At 44.2% G+C, this 21,312-nt stretch overlaps 1 protein-coding gene across 7 annotated transcripts in view; it reads right to left on the reverse strand.

Moving 5' to 3' along the window:
* Positions 1-875: 875 nt before the first annotated feature.
* COPS3 (COP9 signalosome subunit 3) overlaps positions 876-21,312 on the reverse strand; it is a 37,796-nt gene continuing 17,359 nt past the window's right edge. For all 7 annotated transcript variants that reach the window (XM_015118732.3, XM_015118733.3, XM_077970474.1 and 4 more), the window contains 7 exons: positions 18,608-18,787; positions 15,787-15,927; positions 13,846-14,019; positions 8,564-8,650; positions 2,947-3,060; positions 1,523-1,603; positions 876-1,192 (listed from right to left, as the gene is read on the reverse strand). In XM_015118732.3, the coding sequence (XP_014974218.1) occupies positions 1,139-1,192; positions 1,523-1,603; positions 2,947-3,060; positions 8,564-8,650; positions 13,846-14,019; positions 15,787-15,927; positions 18,608-18,787 (831 nt within the window). In that variant the 3' untranslated portion in view covers positions 876-1,138. The remainder of the gene's footprint in view (positions 1,193-1,522; positions 1,604-2,946; positions 3,061-8,563; positions 8,651-13,845; positions 14,020-15,786; positions 15,928-18,607; positions 18,788-21,312) is intronic.

Raw genomic sequence — 21,312 nt, forward strand, 5'->3', positions numbered from 1 at the left:
AAATCAGTAAATCCTAGTCCAAATTCCTGTTATAGGAGAGGCCCTGAATATAATCAAAATGAAACGATCAGTTTACCTGAAATGCTTTGAGAAGAAAAAGTAGGAAAGCCTGCCATTTGTCTCTTAAAAACTCTAAGTCAAGAGGGGGAAAAAAGCCATTTTCAAGACTACAAAATTGTAGTGCACACTAAAGGTTGGAAACCACCTTTGACACCACCTGGGCAACACGGCAAAACCCCATCTCTACAAAAAAAAAAAATTAGCTGGCTGTGGTGGTGCTTGCCTGTAGTCCAGCTACTTTGGAAGCTGAAGTGGCAGAATCACCTGAGCCTGGGAAGTTGAGGTAAGCCGTGATGGCACCATTGCACTGCAGCCTCAGTGACAGAGACCCTGTCTCCAACAACAACAAAAAAAAGTGAAGCACCAATGGCATCTCATAATCCACAACTCATATTCTTACTAATATGCATGTTAATTTTAATTTTAAAAATTAACTTATGCCTCAGGGACGCTATCCTTTGTTTTCTTTTTTTTTTTCGTAAATAGAGACAGGGTCTCACTATGTTCACCAAGGTGGTCTGAATTCCTGGCCTCAAGCAATCCTGCCTCGGCTTCCCAAAGTGCTAGGATATTACAGGTGGGAGCCACTATGTCTGTCTGTCTGGACTTTTTTTCTTTTTATTTTCTGAAGACACTGATGACAACTTTTATATTTTTTTAAGATACAAATTTGTCAATGAATAAAACAACTTTCAGATTCAAATCTTCCAAAAATTCCTAAAATCCAACTATTTCTGTTCACAATGAATGTACTTATTAAAAACTTTTCAGAGGACAAAAAAGTGATGCAGAAGAAACATTAATGTTCAAGCAACTTAAAACAAAAAGGTAGATTTAATGCAATAACAATAATCTGAGGATAAATAAATCCACGACAGACTTTAAAGTTTGCAAATCTGTTTCCTTTCTTTGCAGAGAGAATGGTTTTCTGAAAGCACATAGGACTGAAGATGTCAAAACAAAACTTAATTTCTTAGTCTCCAGGTGACACAGGCTTGGTCCTCTCTGCTGCCCTCCGAACACTTGCCACTGGCCAAGATGGTAGTTTCTCTTGTTTAGCTCAGGATGGATGTTAGTTTCAAGAATAACTGGATGGTTTGTTTCCTGAATCATCTTCTTGTGAGCCCATACTCTGTAAAGGGAAAGTGAAGTTATGTATTTATGTTTGCTTTTATCGAGGGTTCCCCAGCAGCCCAATAAGCACACCAGTTACCCTGTCCCTCCCAGAACAAAGCCACCCTGTGAACAAGGGCAGGCAATTCCAGGAACCACCCTAAGCATCCCTAAGTGTACTTCCAGGCCATTGTTTGAAAATGCTCTCAACTAGTATTTCTCCATGACCGTACTGGTAAGGGTTTCAAGAAATATTTAGTAACCTGAAACTTAATTCCTGTGCCTGATGTGACAACGCCCCTCCTTCTCCACCCAGCCTACTTCTTATAACAAGGGGAACCCTCATCACCTTTTGTACAAACTGAGGGTTCACTGTGATCTCCTGGTCCATGGCTTTCAGCCGCTCATCCAGCTCTATGCACTTCAGCATCTGCATGACAGGCACATTAGAAGGTGGTCAGCAGCAGGTTTAGGTCAGCTGCATCCTTTCTAACTTCGACTGTTCACAAGGGCGCTGTAGGTTCACAATCTCTTGACATGAAACCCCTGGGGCCACATGGGTTTTGGAGCCAGCGTATTTTGGACTCAGAAAGCTAATACATGTACCATATAATACCCAACATCCCACCCAGCAGGATCTAGGCAAACCTCATAATCAAACACATAGTATCTTTTGCAGGGAAACTGGAGTATATTCACACTGAGATCAAAATGAAGACTAGACACCATTTCAGGTGACATTTTGCGATCAAATTGTTTTAAAAAAAGTTTTCTGAGATTTAATATTCAGTTCAGTTCACTGCTCAGAGGTAAAAAACAGAGACCACCCACAAAACGCCCCCTTCAGCCGCCAGAATCAGGACAGCATGCCCTCAGGAGACAGGCTGCAGCCCAGTGTTGCCTGAAGGGGACTGTCAGGGAGGGCTTTGCTCTTCTCCTCCAGCCACCCCGGCTCTGCTTCTCACATAGCTCCAGAGATGTTTCCTGATCTCCCAACCTGGAACTCCAGACATTTCAGCAAAAACACAAGGCTCTATGTTTTAAGTGGCAGCTGTGAATAGATAAAGTTATACTAGGGCCTTTAAGTGTTTTCAGAGTTAAGGGAGGTTTTGATAAGCTAGCTGGGATATCTAACCCACCATTTATTTATAGCCATACAATCTGGGAGAGTTTTGATTTTTGAGACAGTCTCCCTCTGTTGCCTAGGCTGGAGTGCAGTGGCACGATCTCAGCTTACTGCAACATCTGCCTCCCAGGTTCCAAGAGATTTTCCTGCCTCAGCCTCCAGAGTAGCTGGGATTACAGGCACAAACCACAACACCCAGCTCATTTTTTATTCTTTTTTAGTAGAGACAGGGTTTTGCCATGTTGGCCAGGCTGGTCTTGAACTCCTGACCTAGGTGATCCACCCACCTGAGCCTCCCAAAGTGTTGGTATTATAGGCGTGAGCCACCACACCCAGCCTGGAAGAGTTTTAAGCAGCCCATTCTGGGTTTATTTTGTTGTTGTTGCTTTTCTTGAGACAGAGTCTTGCTCTGTCACCCAAGCTGGAGTGCGGTGGCACAATCTTGGCTCACTGTAACCCCCATCTCCAGGGTTCAAGCGATTGTCCTTAAGCAGCCCATTTTGAAATTAACTTTCTAGTAACTAAGATGTTCATAGACTGGGAACTACCTGTACTTAAAACTAAAATTATCCTGGAACATAGAAGCAGTATTTCAAATACATCTCGACCATCAATTAAAAAAATAAAAACCTGGCATTCATGTTTACCTCCTGATCAATATTATGAAGCATGGCTGGGTTATTATATTTTTCAGGGTTATCATGGAAACTGACCATACCATCCTTCTGGTTAATACTTGCAAAAATCTCACCATCTTCTATCTACAAAAAAAAAAACAAAACAAAACAGGAAAGCAGTTTAGATCTGAATGCTATATGAATAGTCATCCAGTATAATCAGAGAGAAGCATAGAAGGCAACATGGATATAAATAAACTTGTATATTTTTAAGTGCCATGTTTATCCAAGTATTTATTAAATACCTACTATTTGCTAGGCAGCATTATCGATGCTAAGAGGTGTAAAACTGATACACACACACAAAATCCCTGCCCCTGCATTTTTGTTATTGAGGTGAGGTTCACACAACATAATTAACCATTTAATTTAATTTATTTATTTGAGATGGAGGCTCGCTCTTTCCCCCAGGCTGAGTGCAGTGGTGCGTTCTCAGCTCACTGCAACCTCTGCCTCCCGGGTTCAAGCAATTCTCCTGCCTCAGCCTCCCAAGTAACTGGAATTATAGGTGCCTGTCACCATGCCAGGCTAATTTTTTTGTCTTCTGGTTTTTTTTGAGATGGAGTTTCGCTCTTGTTGCCCAGGCTGGAGTGCAATGGCGTAATCTTCACTCACTGCAACCTCCGCGTCCTGGGTTCAAGCGATTCTCCTACCTCAGCCTCCCGAGTAGCTGGGGTTACAGGCATGCGCCACCACGCCTGGCTAATTTTGTATTTTTAGTAGAGATGGGGTTTCTCCATGTTGATCAGGCTGGTCTTGAACTCCCGACCTCAGGTGATCCACCCACCTCGGCCTCCCCAAGTGCTGGGATTACAGGCATGAGCCACCGCGCCTGGCCATTTCTTTGTATTTTTAATAGACATGGGATTCACCATGTTGGCCAGGCTGGTTTTGAACTCTTAACCTCAAGTGATCCACCCGCCTTGGCCTCTATTTTTAATAGACACGGGATTTCACCATGTTGGCCAGGCTGGTTTTGAACTCTTAACCTCAAGTGATCCACCCGCCCTGGCCTCCCAAAATGCTGGGATTACAGGCATGGGCCACCACGCCTGGCCTACCATTTTAAAGTGAGCAATTAATTGGCACTGAATGCATTCTACAATGTTGTGCAACCACCATCTCTAGTTCTGAAGCGTTTTCATCACCCCAGAAAGAGGTCCTAGGCCCATCAGCAGTCCCTCCCCATTCCCTCCTCTTCCTCCCAGTCCCTGGAAACCACCAATCTGTTCTTGTCTCTTATGGATTTGCCTTTTCTGGATATATGAATGGAATCATACACTATGTAATCTTTTGTGGTCTGGCTTCCCTTAGCATGATGTGTTTGAGGTGCCCTTGCATTTTTCAACATCAACTGCACTGAGATATAATTTACATTGCCTTTTGTTTTTGAGATGGGGTCTCGCTGTGTCGCCCAGGCTGGAGTACAGTGGCTCGATCTCTGCTCACTGCAACCTCCACCTGCTGGGTTCAGGGGATTCTCCTGCCTCAGCCTCCTAAGTAGCTGGGACTACAGGTGCATGCCACCATGCCCAGCTAATTTTTTGTACTTTTAGTAGAGATGAAGTTTTGCCATGTTGGCCAGGCTGGGCCACTGTACTTTAAAAAGTAAAGCCTGACAGGTTTTCATTTTATCCCAGTGGAAACTGTCCTCTGATTCTTCAAGATAACTTCACTACCACTGGGGATTCCAAGATAGATTCAAGGTCTATATATCATTTATTTGCATCAGTTACTGGGGATTTATTTGACTGATCCTCAAAGCCAAATCTTGCCCATGAAGTCAAAAAGTGAGATACCAATAAAAGTGCCAAACAGGTATTTAATTTCTAACAAGATGTTCCACACGGTGATAATCACTTGTCCATTTGTTAGCAGTGAAACTGCTGGCCTACTCCTCTCTAGCTCTGGAAGGGATAGATGCCAGTTAGTGAAACAGCAACCAGCCCAATACATATTATATAAAATGCATAGTTCTCTATATGATCACAGAGAGCTGCTGCTTTAAGCAGATGTACCTAAGCAAAATTTGGAGTTACCTTCACCACAGCAGCACTATTCATAATAAAGAAATCAGAATTGGAAACAACCCCAATGTCCAACTATTTATTTATTTTTTGAGAACGAGTCTCGCTCTGTCGCCCAGGCTGGAGTGCAGTGGCACGATCTTGGCTCAATGCAAGGTTCACACCATTCTCCTGCCTCAGCCTCCCAGTAGCTGGGACTATAGGCACCTGCCACCATGCCCAGCTAATTGTACTTTTAGTAGAGATGAGGTTTCACTGTGTTAGCCAGGATGGTCTTGATCTCCTGACCTCGTGATCTGCCCGCCTCAGCATCCCAAAGTGCTGGAATTATAGGTGTGAACCATCTCACCCGGCCTATTTTTTTTTTTTTGAGACAGAGTTTTGCTCTTGTCACCCAGGCTGGAGTGCAATGGCATGATCTCCAGTCACTGCAACCTCCGCCTCCTGGGTTCGAGCAATTCTCCAGCCTCAGCCTCCCAAGTAGCTGGGGTTACAGGCACCCACCACCATGCCCAGCTAATTTTTTTTTGTATTTTCAGTAGAGACAGGGTTTCACCATGTTGGCCAGGCTGATCTTGAACTCCTGACCTCAGGTGATCCGCCTGCCTCAGCCTCCCAAAGTGCTGGGATTACAGGCACCACGCCCACCCTGTCCAACTAATTAAAATGGAAAGGCGTATCAAACACTGGAACATTGCAGCCTTGAAAATGAATGAACTACGGCTACATACAGCATCACATATGACTCTCACAATGCTGAGCCAAAAAAACCAGATCCCCAGAAAGTATGTGCTGTATGTTTCCTTCTACATTAAGCTCAGAAACAAACACAACTAAAATAGGATGTTAGAAGTCAGGATGGGAACGACCTTTCTAGAGAGGCACAGAGCTGGAAGCAGGCATGAGGGATCATTTTCCAGGTGCTGGTCATATTCTGTTCCTTCTAGGTGTTGGAATCTTTGTGAAAATGTGTTTAGTCGTACAGTTAAGTGTACTTTTCCAATGTTTACTTTAAAAAAAGAAAAAAAAACCCTGCCCTCACAGACCTTTCATTCCAGGAGAAGGGTTTCTAAAGCCTGGCAGTTCTGACATTTGGGAGCATATAATGCTTTGGTGTGTGGGCTGTCCTGGGTACTGTAGGATGTTTAGTAGCATCCCTGGCCTGTATCCATTCGATGCCAGTAGCACCCCCATCTATGAAAACCAAAACTGCTTCCAGATGTTGCCTAATGTCTCCTGGCAGACAGAATCACCCTCAGAGGAAAACCACTGCTCCAGAGCCTGTCAGGGTGTCTGGGCTGGTTAAGCAGGGTTCAAAACTCACAACCACTTTGACCCCTCAATGCATTGCTAGCTTGCATGTCCTGTCTGGTGTCATAACCACTCATGTGTTTCTTCTCACTCACACTGAAGAGGGAATTTCTTGGGGAAAGAGTCTATAGCTTACTTATTCTGTGCAAGCCCTGTGGGATTACTAAGATGCTCTTAGCAGACACAAGTCATAGAGGTATGATTTTGTTTGGTGTGTACATGTTTTGAGTGGTAGGTTGAAGCAAAAAACCCTTTAGAACACTTGTAAATTGAACTATCAAAATGAAATACTCAGCTGGGTACAGTGGCTGGATCCAGCTGTAATCCCAGCACTTTGGGGGGCCAAGGTGGGAAGGTCACTTGAGGCCAGAAGTCTCAAGTTATGCCTGGCCAACATAATAAGACCCTGTCTCTATAAACAGTTTAAAAATCAGCTGGGTGTGGTGGCACACATCTGTAGCCCCAGCTACTTGGGAGGCTGAAGTGAGAAGATCATTTAAGCCTAGGCAGTCAAGGCTGCAGTGAGCCATGATTACGCCACTGCACTCCAGCCTGGGCAACACAGCAAGACCTTGTCTCAATAAATCAATCAATCAAAATACGGTATTCTGTTATCACAAGGGAAACTAGTTTTATTACTCCTAATTCTGAAATCATACAGGGGGTCATATGAAGCTTTGCCTGTCCTGAGCTGAGGACACAGGTTTTCAGTGAACTAAAACCAGATCAGAACTATGTACTTATGTAACTGAATAGGTAGGTAGATTACAATACATCACTGTGGTGGGTTATCATACAGTCATTTAAATGATGCTTATCCAAATCAGGAGTGGATGCCTGGTTGGGGTGGGGCTAAGAGTGGGGAAATGCAACTGGGAGGTGATAAAGAGGGAATGTCAGGGCGCTGGTGCTATTTCATTTCCTAAGCTGGGTGGTAAGTCCATGGGTGTGTGCTCTGGCCTCCTTTATGTCAGTGCTGTTCAGTGTAATAATCATCATGGACCAAAACCCTTAGTGAGGGAAGAGGCTGAGTCAGAATGTTAGTCAATGATGTCACTAAGCACACTGTAGTTCAGCAAACACTGTTCAGCAAGATTTCTTGCTGCAGCAGTTGGCTGATGTACGTACTGGCAAAAGCTTGTGATCTCATCACAGATAAGCAGAGAAAGTAGCCCTACATCATACCTCTTTGTATACCCAAAATATTTCATGAGTGTTATAAGGTTTACAAAAATTCTGATAATGAAAATATGTAAATATAGGCACCTGTAATACCAGCTACTCGGGAGGCTGAGATGGGGGAATTGCTTGAACCCTGGAGGCAGGGGTTGCAGTGAGCTGAGATCACACCACTGCACTCCAGCCTGGGCAACAGAGTGAGAGTCTGTCTCAAAATAAAATAAAATAGAAAATAATAATAAGTACAGGGCTGAGTGCAGTGACTCATGTAATCCAACAATTTGGGAGGCCCAGGAGGGCAGACTGAGCCTAGGAGTTCAGGCCCAGCCTGGGCAACATGGAGAAACCCCATTTCTTTAAAAAAAAAAAAATACAAAAATTAGGCATGGTGGCACATGCCTGTAGTCCCAGCTACTTGGGAGGCTGAGATGGGCGGATTACTTAAACCCAGGGAATTGAGGCTGCGGTGAGCCAAGATTGTGCCACTGCACTCAAGCCTGGGAAACAAAATGAAGCCATCTCTAAAAAAAAAAAAAAAAAAAAGGAGCACAAATAGGACACAAACCTGGTATGTATATCATATGAGCACACCAAAACTAGAAACCATATAGACTATAAGGAAATAGACCAAATTGTCAATAGTGGTTGACTTTGGAGGTTGCCCAGCTTTTCTCCTTTTAAAATAGTTTCCACAATGAACATCTGTTACAGGAACAAAAATCCAGTAATTAATTTTTAAAGAAATGAAAATCCAGGCCAGGCACAGTGGCTCATGCCTGTAATCCCAGCACTTTGGGAGGCCGAGGCAGGCAGATCATGAGGTCAGGAGTTTGAGACCAGCCTGACCAACATGGTGAAACCCCGTCTCTACTAAAAATACAAAAAATTAGCTGGGCGTGGTGGTGCATGCCTGTAGTCCCAGCTCTCGGGAGGCTGAGGCAAGAGAATCACTTGAATTCAGGACGTGGAGGTTGCAGTGAGCCAAAACTGTGCAACTACACTCCAGCCTGGCGACAGAGCGAGACTCCATCTCAAAAAAAAAAAAGAAAGGAAAAAGAAAATACACTTACCATGTGCAGAACATATTTTTCTGCCTCCTGAGGTCCAGATAACTGCACGCGACTTGCCATATCTTGTAATGACAGAGTTAAAAAGGTCTGAAAGTCAGAAGCAGAATTAGTCACAGGTAGGAACAACGAAGGAAAGACATTTTATTAAAATGTGTACAGAGCGGCCAGGCGCGGTGGCTCACGCCTGTAATCCCAGCATTTTGGGAGGCCAAGGCAGGTAGATCACGAGGTCAGAAGATCGAGACAATGCTGGCTAACACAGTGAAACCCCGTCTCTACTAAAAATACAAAAAAGAGGGGCCAGGCGTGGTGGCTCACGTCTGTAATCCAAGCACTTTGGGAGGCCAAGCTGGGCAGATCATGACCATCGTGGCTAACAAGGTGAAACCCCGTCTCTACTAAAGATACAAAAAATTAGCCGGTATGGTGGCACATGCCTCTAGTCCCAGCTACTCGGGAGGCTGAGGCAAGAGAATCAGAGAATTGCTTGAACCCAGGAGACGGAGGTTGCAGTGAGCCGAGACTGCACCACTGCTCTCCAGCCTGGACGACAGAGCAAGACTCTATCTCAAAAAAAAAAAAAAAAAAAAAAAAAAAAAAAAAAAAAGTGTACAGAGCTCTTCCCACTGATGTACAGAATAAATTTGTGGAGATGACTTAAAACCGATGGGCCGGGCATGGTGGCTCACGCCTGTAATCCCAGCACTTTGGGAGGCCAAGGCGGGTGGATCACTTGACATCAAGAGTTCAAGACCAGCCTGGCCAACATAATGAGACTCCACCTCTACTAAAAATGCAAAAATTAGCTGGGCGTGGTGGCAGGCACCTGTAATCCTAGCTACTCAGGAGGCTGAGGCAGGAGAATCACTTAAACTTGGGAGGTGGAGGTTGCAGTGAGCTGAGATCACACCACTGCATTCCAGCCTGGGCGACAGAGTGAGACTCCATCTCAAAAAAAAAAATAAATAAGAATAAAAACTGATAAATCCAGTGGTTTGTCATCAATTTCCTAGAGAAGTAATGAAAAAGGATTAATTTTATATATATATGTAAACTGGAAAGGAATCCTAGGTATGTACATCATTATGAAGATTTTCATCTTTTGAATTTTGTATTAAACGTATCATCTATTAAATGTAATTGAAAAAATAACACTCATCATAAAATTCAAAGTAAACATTTTTTTTTTTTTTTGAGACGGAGTCTTGCTCTGTGCCCCAGGCTGGAGTGCAGTGGCGCGATCTCGGCTCACTGCAAGCTCCGCCTCCCGGGTTCACGCCATTCTCCTGCCTCAGCCTCCCGAGTAGCTGGGACTACAGGCACCCGCCACCTCGCCCGGCTAATTTTCTTGTATTTTTAGTAGAGACGGGGTTTCACCGTGTTAGCCAGGATGGTCTCGATCTCCTGACCTCGTGATCCGCCCGTCTCGGCCTCCCAAAGTGCTGGGATTACAGGCTTGAGCCACCGCGCCCGGCCCAAAGTAAACATTTTTAAACAAATGGGGGAATTAAATAAAAGAGGCTACACACTTGTGGTACGTGAGGGAAAACAGTGTTTACCACTGCTCTCTCAGGATCTCATGAAAAGGACCCCTTTCAGAAACACATTAAAAGAGCTCTATTCTTAATGGCAGCTGGCAATATTTACAACAATGGCATTTTCAGAGATGGGCATATTAAAACCCTCATCTTGAAAATTCCTTTTTTTTTTTTTTTTTAAGAGATGGAGTCTTGCTCTGTTGCCCAGGCTAGAGTGCAGAGGTGCAACTGTAGTTCACAGCAGCTCACGGGAACCTCCCGTTTCAGCCTCCTGAGGAGCTGAGACTACAGGGTGTGCACCATTGTGCCCAGCTTATTTTATTTTTTTATTTTTTGTAGAGACGGGATCTTACTTAGTTGCTCAGACTGGTTTCGAGCTCCTGGTTTCAAGCTATCCTCCTGCCTCAGCTCCCCAAAGTGCTGGAAGTACAGGGGTAAGCCACTGTGCCTGGCCATAAATTCTTGATGAGCCAATAATTTAAAAACCTACATATACTTTAGTTCAGAGAACAGTACCCAAGAAACTGTAATTATTGCTAACTTTAATAAGTATACTAGTAGTTTAACGCAAATGAAGACTCAAAAGTCAACATTTTAGCCTGGCCAACACAGTGGGATCCCATCTCTACAAAAAATCTAAAAGTAGGCCAGACGCAGTGGCTCATCATGCCTGTAATCTTAGCACTTTGGGAGGCCGAAGTGGGCAGATCACTTAAAGTCAGGAGTTCCAGACCATGCTGGCCAACATGGTGAAACCCCGTCTCTACTAAAAATACAAAAATTAGCCAGGTGTGGTGGTGTGCACCTGTAGTCCCAGCTACTCGGGAGGTTGAGGCAGGAGAATCGCTTGAACCCAGGAGGTGGAGGCTGTGGTGAGCCAAGAATGCACCACTGCACTCCAGCCTGGGCAATACAGCGAGACTCGGTCTTAGAAAAAAAAAAAAAAAAAGCAGGTTCAAGAATAGAACATAGAGTATGACCCCAGTTACATATAATTGGGAGACTCTATGCATACACATAGAAAAGAAACAGAGAAGAGGAACCTAGAAAAACATCTACTAAAATGTTAACACAAAGTAATATTTCAATGTCAGAAGTGGCAGATTTAACCCACCCCTAGTTGCCTTCCATCCCAGCCATGCCATCACCTACTGATACAGTCTACCTGTTGAGGCTTCTTTGGATTTTCTAGTAAGAAAACTTGGCTAGAAAAATCCTTTGATGTTTCCCCCTTCTCTTCATTCTAGCACTGGGACATCATGCCAAAAATGGAGCAGCCACTATCACAGATATAACCTTCTGACTAGCTATGTACTTTAAAGACACGGTTCCTGCCCACCATACCTTATGGTAGCCCTTCCCAGGTCCCTTCAGCAGGCAGTGCTTGTGAGCTCAGTGTACCACAATACACCACTTCGTGTCAACACACAAAGGACCCAGGACCTTGATGACTTTGTAAGTCACTGCCCCAGCCCTGGAAAGACCATTTCAAGTTGAGACTCTTCCTGTTTGATCAAAAAAAAAATCTTTTTTTTTTTTTTTTTGAGATGGAGTCTCACTCTATCGCCCGGACTGGAGTGCAGTGGTGCAATCTTGGCTCACTGCAACCCCTATCTCCTAAATTCAAATGATACTCCTGCCTCAGTCTTCCGAGCAGCTGGGATTACAGGTACGTGCCACCACACTTTTGAAACTGTTATTTAATTTTCATTTGCTATTTTGCAATTTAACATCTTTTGTAACATGTACTATCTTTTATGTTTGTTAGCATTTGGGTTCTTTTATCTAAACCTCAATTACTAGTCACAAACAGAGTGCAGCTGTTTTTTAATGGCTACCTCTTGGTAAGGAAAGACAGAAATGTACTTAGAATGGTTCTGTTGGCACTTGGGCCAAAAAGAAAATTTCACAGAGAGAATTAGGCTGCTTGTTATTTAAGTCTCTTAGATCCTGGTCTTTTAAACCTGTAGGTCAAGTTGGTTTTTCTGGCTCACAAATTACACTGGTTTTGATCTTTGAGTTGATTTCTCTTTCATGTTCTTCATTTTTCTCTCATAAATTAACTTTTTACAAATTCACTACTGATTTCCTTCTGTTAGGAAGCTATGGCTAGTCTTTCTAGAGCATTTGGAAGGATTCTATTTCTTGGCCATTGACCCTCTCCTCACCTTCCTTCCTCTTCTCCTTAGGATCCTTTATCCTTGTATAAGGTCTGCCCACCTCAACAGCCACTGGGCTAGGGGAAGTCACCTCTCCCCTAAGTCCTCACATAGCCAAATCCATCAGCCTTTTCCATTGCTGGGTAGCCTAGCAACAAACAGCCCCTATTCTGGTTCCCTGGCTTTTCCCCAACCATCCATCACCATGGCTGACACAAGGCAAAGGATGTGCACAGGAACAGATGTGCCGTGTTCTCAGCAGCTGTGAACTGTGCATCTCTGGTCAGACTTCCCAAGAGAAAAAAGCAATCCTCTATTTGTTGAGCTATAGGATTCCTGTCACTTGCAGCCTATACCTTCCTAAAACACAAAATATTTCATTTTTCATTATTTTTCTGTACTGTTTGAATATTTGATATTAAGCACATTTTCTATAGTCAAAACCCAGCACGTTATTTTCATCTTGAAAATAAAAATTATATAATTGGCTTACATCCTAGAAGTCAATTGCACAAAGTTTGTACAACCCTGGCCTAAACGGTAATGTCCAAGTAGTACTATGTTCACATAAGATGTTCTCATTGGCCAGGCGCAGTGGCTCATGTCTGTAATCCCAGCACTTTCGGAGGCCGAGGTAGGTGGATCACATGAGGACAGGAGCTCGAGACAAGCCTGGCCAACATAGTGAAACCCTGTCTCTACAAAAAATACAAAATATTAGCTGGACGTGGTGGCTCACACCTGTGGTCCCAGCTGCTTGGGAGGCTGAGGCGGGCAGATCACTTGAGCTCAGGAGGCAGAGGTTGCAATGAGCCAAGATCACACCACTGCACTCCAGCCTGGGCAACAGAGCAAGGCACTGTGTCACGGGGGATTAAAAAAAAAAAGATTTCTTATAGAGATCAGCACAGCCAGACAGGTTGCAAGGCTGGTCACAATGCATTGAGGTCTGCATCACTAGCGTCCCTCATCTGCCCTGCTGGAGCTGCTGACCTCTCTGAGGCTGCCTTTCACTGTCTCCCAATGTAGCCGTGTCTCCTACCTTTCTTCCTCTTCACCTGCTCCAAATACCCTGCTCTAGCCCTGAAAAGACCAAAGGTATAAATCAAATTCTTTCTAAGAAGCCAATTACAAGAGAGTTCTCTCTCAGCACAGAAATCCTGCCATGCTTTATCCCTGTACCTGCTTCCTTAGCTCTGAAAACGGAGAGGCCGGGCGCCGTGGCTCAAGCCTGTAATCCCAGCACTTTGGGAGGCCGAGACGGGCGGATCACGAGGTCAGGAGATCGAGACCATCCTGGCTAATATGGTGAAACCCCGTCTCTACTAAAAAATACAAAAAACTAGCTGGGCGAGGTGGCGGGCGCCTGTAGTCCCAGCTACTCGGGAGGCTGAGGCGGGAGAATGGCGTAAACCCGGGAGGCGGAGCTTGCAGTGAGCTGAGATCCGGCCACTGCACTCCAGCCTGGGCGACAAAGCGAGACTCCGTCTCAAAAAAAAAAAAAAAAAAAAAGAAAACGGAGAGAAAGGGAAACATGGCCCCCAGGGTGTCAGGAGCTGCCCTGTGAAGGTGGCGCTTTCCTCACCTTTGTTAGCCTCTGAATATTCTTCTTATAAAGAGATGACAAGCATTGCTTCACCAGTCCCATGTTGTTATCACGAGTGAAAGTTTCACTGTGCTTATTCACCAGGTTTCGGAGTTCTGAGGGGTTGTTGGTTGAATACACTTGTGCTAACTCGTGGTATGCATTGCTAAGAGGCTAAAGATGCAAAGGAGGGAAAAAATCAGATTAGAACTTCAGAAGAGGCCAGGCGTGGTGGCTCACGCCTGTAGTCTCAACACTTTGGGAGGCCGAGGCAGGCGGATCACCTGAGGTTCAGGAGTTCAAGACCAGCCTGACCAACCTGAAGAAACCCCGTCTCTATTAAAAGTACAAAATTAGCCAGGCATGGTAGCACATGCCTGTAATCCCAGCTACTTGGGAGGCTGAGGCAGGAGAATCGATTGAATATGGGAGGTGGAGGTTGTGGTGAGCCGAGATCATGCCACTGCACTCCAGCCTGAGAGACAAAAGCAAAACTCCGCCTCAAAAAAAAAAAAAAAAAGAAAAGAAAAAAATTTCCGAAGACTCAAATGTGTATAGGAAGCAAAAACACACTTACATATTATTTTTTAAACAAGTACATCCCATGTTGTCAGGTAACAACACACTGTTACCCTACAAATTATAATTTACCCAAAGCAAATGCCTGGTTTTTAAGACCAAATGGAGTAATTTCTTTTCTTTTTTTTTTTTGTTTTTTTTTTTTTGAGACGGAGTCTCACTGTGTCTCCCAGGCTGGAGTGCAGTGGCGCGATCTCGGCTCACTGCAAGCTCCGCCCCCCGGGTTCACGCCATTCTCCCGCCTCAGCCTCCCAAGCAGCTGGGACTACAGGCGCCCGCTACCATGCCCTACCACGCCGGCTAGTTTTTTGTATTTTTAGTAGAGACGGGGTTTCACCATGTTAGCCAGGATAGTCTCGATCTCCTGACCTCGTGATCCACCCGCCTCGGCCTCCCAAAGTGCTGGGATTACAGGCTTGAGCGACCGCGCCCGGCCTGGAGTAATTTATTTTCAACAAAATTTTGTAGTACAGATCAAGTAGTAACACAGTAGGTGAAAACCCACTGAATTTAGTGAAGGCACACATCTTTATCAGTGGTTCTGTTTTTCTACTGATAAATCATATAGAGAAGGAAGGCGTCAAAACATTCATCATTCCCAACTCTCCCTCTCTCTTTCTCACACCTCACCAGATGCAATGGGACAATCTGCTACTTCTGCTAGCAAGAAAGAAGACGGGGCCAGGTGCCATGGCTCATGCCTGTAATCCCAGCACTTTGGGAGGCTGAGGCGGGTGGATCACGAGGTCAGGAGATCAAGGCAATCCTGGCTAACACGGTGAAACCCTGTCTCCACTAAAAATACAAAAAGTTAGCTGGGCATGGTGGCACACGCCTGTAGTTCCAGCTACTCAGGAGGCTGAGGCAGGAGAATCACTTGAATCCGGGAGGCAGAGGTTGCAGTGAGCCGAGATCACACCACTGCACTCCAGCCTGGGTGACAGAGTGAGACCCCATCTCAAAAAAAAAAAAGAAAGAAAACAAAATAAAGGCCAGGCTCAGTGGCACACACCTGAAATCCCAGCACTCTGGGAGGCAGAGGCAGAAGGACTGCTTGAGGCCAGGAGTTCAAGACCAACCTGGCCAACATAGCAAGACTCTGTCTCTGGGGGAAAAAAAATCAACTGTTACAGGAGCTTAAACACCTATAGCTGTAAGTACATAGAGCACAAGTTTGAAAACGGGTTCCTGAGAAATATTCCATCCCAATCAGGCAATGAAAATGTCTGCTAATCTGAAGCTGTTAGGAGAACTAAATCACTATAAAACCAAGTTACAGAACTGTATCATTGCAATTTCTTGATATACTCAACATGCACACATAAGAAATCAGTTTTATGTTAAAAAAAAAAAAAAACTTACCTTAATGAATCTACCCACAATTTGAGATGTGTATTTTGGTAGCTGTTGTACTTTGCCAAGTAATATCAAAGACACTAAAATATACTTTTTATATGATTCTAACATGATATGACTGACCGCCATGGCAGGAGTAGTTATAGCCTAGGCAAAAGAAAAATGCTTACTGTAAAGAGAACATACCACAGTAGCAAACAGCAATCAACCACATGTATCACATTAATTATAAATCAGTAATACTTTTTAAACGTCCCATTATTTTTATAACAGTCTTGAGATATAATTCATTTTATTTTATTTTTATTTATTTATTTTTTAGAGACAGGGTCTCGCTCTGTCATCTAGGTTGGAGTGCAGTGATATAATTATGGCTCACTGCACCCTCAAACTCCTTGGGTTCAAGCGATCTTCCTGCTTCAGCTTCCTGAGTACCCGGGACTACAGGCATGGGCCACCATGCTTGACTAATTTTAAAATTTTTGGGCCGGGCGCGGTGGCTCAAGCCTGTAATCCCAGCACTTTGGGAGGCCGAGATGGGCAGATCACGAGGTCAGGAGATCAAGATCATCCTGGCTAACATGGTGAAACCCTGTCTCTACTAAAAAATACAAAAAACTAGCCAGGCGAGGTGGCGGGCACCTGTAGTCCCAGCTACTCGGGAGGCTGTGGCAGGAGAATGGCGTAAACCCAGGAGGCGGAGCTTGCAGTGAGCTGAGATCGGGCCACTGCACTCCAGCCTGGGTGACACAGCGAGACTCCGTCTCAAAAAAAAATAAAATAAAATAAAAAATAAAATAAAATAAAATTTTTGGCCGGGCACGGTAGCTCATGCCTGTAATCCCAGCACTTTGGGATGCCGAGGCAGGCAGATCACGAGGTCAGGAGATCAAGACGACCCTGTTTAACATGGTGAAACCCCATCTCTACTAAAAATATAAAAAATTAGCTAGGCATGGTGGTGGGCACCTGTAGTCCTAGCTACTCGGGAGGCTGAGGCAGGAGAATGGCATCAACCCGGGAGGTGGAGCTTGCAGTGAGCCGAGATCGCGCCACTGTACTGCAGCCTGGGTGACAAAGCGAGACCCCGTCTCAAAAAAAAAAAAAAAATTTTTTTGTAGAGATGGGGGTCTCACTATGCTGCTAAGGCTGGTCTTGAACTCCTGAGTTCAAGCAGTCCTCCCACTTCAGCATCCCAAAGTGCTGGGATTACTGGCATGAGCCGCCACGCCTGGCCACTTTCTTTTTATTTTTGAGGTGGAGTCTTGCTCTGTCACCCAGGCTGGAGTGCAGTGGTGTGATCTTGGCTCACTGCAACCTCCACCTCCTGGTCCAAGAGATTATCCTGCCTCAGCATCCCGAGTAGCTGGGATTACAGGTGCCTGCTGCCACGCCCAGCTAATTTTTGCATTTTTAGTAGACATTTTCACCACGTTGGCCAGGTTGATCTTGAATTCCTGACCTCAGGAGATTTGCCTGCCTCGGCCTCCCAATGTGCTGGGATTACAGGTGTGAGCCACCATGCCCAGCCTCTTGCTCTGTTTTTTTTTTTTTTTTTTTTCTTTTGAGACAGAGTTTTGCTCTTGTTGCCCAGGCTGGAGTGCAATGGTGTGACCTCGGCTCACTGCAACCTCCGCCTCCTGGGTTCAAGTAATTCTCCTGCCTCAGCCTCCTGAGTAGCTAGGATTACAGGCATGCACCATCATGCCCGGCTAATTTTGTATTTTTAGTAGAGATGGGGTTTCTCCACGTTGATCAGGCTGGTCTCCAACTCCCAACCTCAGGTGATCCGCCCGCCTTGGCCTCCCAAAGTGCTGGGATTACAGGCATGAGCCACCGCACCCTCCCCTTCTTACCTTTTTAAAACACACATCATCTTGATATTTCAAGACCAGTTTGCTCATGAATTACTATATTTGGCTACAGCAATGATAATGCATCGAGTGGCTATGAAGTACATTTTTATAATTTTCTGAATCTGTAGTCTTAAAGAGAAGTCACCTTGAAGATTTGACCTGACTAGACACATGCTTTAATGACACCATTTCCACCTACTGGCACCTTATGGTGGCCCTTCTCAGGTCCCCTCAACAGGGCACATCAACCACTCATTATGGTATGGTTCAGAGCCACGGATGTGTGTACGTGTGTGTATTATGTATTAGAATTCCAACTAAGCTGAGCTCCCTGAAGGTTTTAAATATCCTTTATTAATACATGCTATGAACTAAAAAGGAAAGTATGAACATCTAGCTAATTTACCTTAAGACAACGGGTTTATTAATCAATATTGTGTATCTCTTTTTCAAAGTCTGAGTAAAGCTCCAGAATAGTCTACCAAATTGTGCACTATGTTTCATTACACAGACACAGAAAGGGTGGGAGGGACTATTACTGTGTACTCCTCTATACCCTTTAAATTTTGAATCAAGAGAATGTTTCACTGAGTAAATAAAACTTAACAAAATACCACACATGGTTTTAGAATAAGACACATCCAAGATCATTCAGTTCAATCTCTTCCTTATATGCAAAGGAAGCTATAAAGGTCAAGAGATGTCATAACTTATCCCAAATCAGATAAGATATAAGTGCAAGCCTAGATTAGAACCCACCCACAAGTGCTCTTCTATGCACTGGCACTGCTCCTCAACTTAGGGATCAGGTTACCACCATTTACCTGATGACAGAGAAGCAGTCTCTGAAAGGACCACCACCTGAAACGGAGGCCCCGGGATCAGTCCACTCTAGCCACAAACCTATGGGATCACTTTTTTGATCACATGAGTTCAGAACAACCTCAGCTAATTTTTAGAGAAATGATTACCTGTTCATAAAAGTAGAGAGCTCTTTCAAAGTTCTTCAGCCCAGTATAGATCATTCCTCCATAATAATAGTAACATAAAAAGTGCTTTGCATCATAGGCTCCATTCTCTTTACAGATATCCATCATATCCACATCAAGATATGGAAGGGCAGGCTTAAAGCATTTTGCTAGCAAACAAAGCTGTGAACAAATTGATATTAAATCATCACTTTAATTTTACTTAGGCAGGTATTAGCAGAAGAAGAAAATTCATAGATTCCAGAAATTTCCAAATAATGTAATTGTGTTTTACATTTTATTGACTAAAATGATCTAAATGTCAACACATTTCATGTATCTGCTATCTGAAATGCTTAGGACCAGAAGTGTTTCAAATTTTGGAGTATTTGCAGAATACATACCAGTTAAGCATCCCTAATCTGAAAACCTGAAATGCAATTGCTCCAATGAGCACTTTGAGTGCCAAGTTGGCACTCTAAAGATTTCAGATTTTGGAGCATTTTGGGTTTCAAATTTTCAGATTAGGACTAATCAACCTGTACTCCATTTTCTTAGCCATTCAGAATAAAATAGCATTACTTTTTTTTTTTTTTAATGAGACGGAGTCTCACTCTGTCACACAGGCTGGAGTGCAGTGGCACATCTCGGCTCACTGAAACCTCTGCCTCCCGGGTTCAAGTGATTCTCCTGCCTCAGCCTCCTGAGTAGCTGGGATTACATGTGTGCACCACCACACCCAGCTAATTTTTGTATTTTTAGTAGAGACGGGGTTTCACCACATTGACCAGGCTGGTCTCGAACTCCTGACCTCAAGTGATCCATCCACCTTTGCCTCCAAATGTGCTAGGATTACAGGCGTCAGCCACCTCACCTGGTGGAGCATTTCTTTATAAAAAGCTAAACAGCTATAAGGCCAAGCATGCTATAGACGATTGAGAATAGAGAATTCTGGCCGGGCGCGGTGGCTCAAGCCTGTAATCCCAGCACTTTGGGAGGCCGAGGTGGGCGGATCACAAGGTCAGGAGATCGAGACCACAGTGAAACCCCGTCTCTACTAAAAATACAAAAAATTAGCCGGGCGCGGTGGCGGGCGCCTGTAGTCCCAGCTACTCAGGAGGCTGAGGCAGGAGAATGGCGTGAACCCAGGAGGCGGAGCTTGCAGTGAGCCGAAATCGCGCCACTGCACTCCAGCCTGGGCAACAGCGTGAGACTCCGTCTCAAAAAAAAAAAAAAAAAAAAAAGAGAGAATAGAGAATTCTACAGACAAGACTCAGTTATCCCTTAACCTATCCCTACCCATCTGATTAGAGGGCAAAAGAGTGTGTCCTCTTTCTCTTTACTGAACTAGTGGAATGGAAAGAGACCAGCATGGTGTAAGTAGAAGTGCTTCCTTTAATTAATCCTTTCCAGTGTTTTAATCCTTTAGGTAAATGTAGGGAATTGTGCAACTCAGCAAACCAAGCCCTTAGAACAGTTATCTAGCTAATGGAGACGCAGTGTAGACATGCATACGAACTCACTGAGCTATACACTTTAGTATTTTACTGTCTGTATGTTGTACCTCAATCACAATTTTTTTAAAACATTAAAAAAAGACACATCTTCATATGAAACTAGAACATGTGTTTGAAATAATCCACACACCATGTTATTCTTGAAGGAAACAATGTAAATACCCATGCAGACTTGTGAAACCATGGCATACTCATATTATAGACTACTCCGTACCTGTAGAGTACCACTACGGAATCATCTCCAAGATACGTTAAATACAAAAAGCAAGCCACAGAAGAGTCTGCATAGATTAAAATTTGTGTAAAAAATGAGAAAATATATATTCATATTTGCTTTTATGTCCATAAAAAGTCTTTGGAAGGATACACAAAAAATTACTAACATAGTTTCCTTTTAGAGAAGAAATAGATGGCTAGCAAACAGAATGGAAAGGAGACTTCATTATATACCTGCCCTCCTCACAAAATAAGATAAATAAATGAGGCCAGGCATGGTGGTTCACGCCTGTAATCCCACCACTTTGGGAGGCTGAGGCAGGCGGATCACTTGAGGTCCGGAGTTCAAGACCAGCCTGGCCAACATGGTAAAACCCCATCTCTACCAAAAATACAAAAATTAGCCAGGTGTAGTGGTACACGTCCATAATCCCAGCTACTTAGGAGGCTGAGGCAGGAGAATTGCTTGAACCTGGGAGGCGGAGGTTACAGTGAGCCTAGATCGTGCCACTGCGCTCCAGCCTGGGCAACAGAGCAAGACTCTATCTCAAAAAAAAAAAAAAAAAAAAAGATTAACAAGTAACATTTTATGGTGTAAGAAGTTAGATATGTTCAGTCTCAGGTTCCACAATTTTTTTTTTTCTTGAGACAGAGTTTGATTCTTACGGCCCTGGTTGGAATACAATGGTGCAATCTCGGCTCACCACAACCTCTGCCTCCTGGGTTCACGCAATTCTCCTGCCTCAGCCTCCCAAGTAGCTGAGATTACAGGCATGTGCCACCACGCCCAGTTAATTTTGTATTTTTAGTAAAGACGGGGTTTCTCCATGTTGGTCAGGCTGGTCTAGAACTCCAGACCTCAGGTGATCCACCAGCCTCAGCCTCCCAGTGTTGGGATCACAGGTGTGAGCCACCACACCCAGCAGGTTCACAATTTTAAAAGAATGATTCAGGATTTTTTAAAAAGTTACAACT

This window comes from Macaca mulatta, chromosome 16 (assembly GCF_049350105.2).
Source record: "Macaca mulatta isolate MMU2019108-1 chromosome 16, T2T-MMU8v2.0, whole genome shotgun sequence".
Taxonomy (NCBI): domain Eukaryota; kingdom Metazoa; phylum Chordata; class Mammalia; order Primates; family Cercopithecidae; genus Macaca; species Macaca mulatta.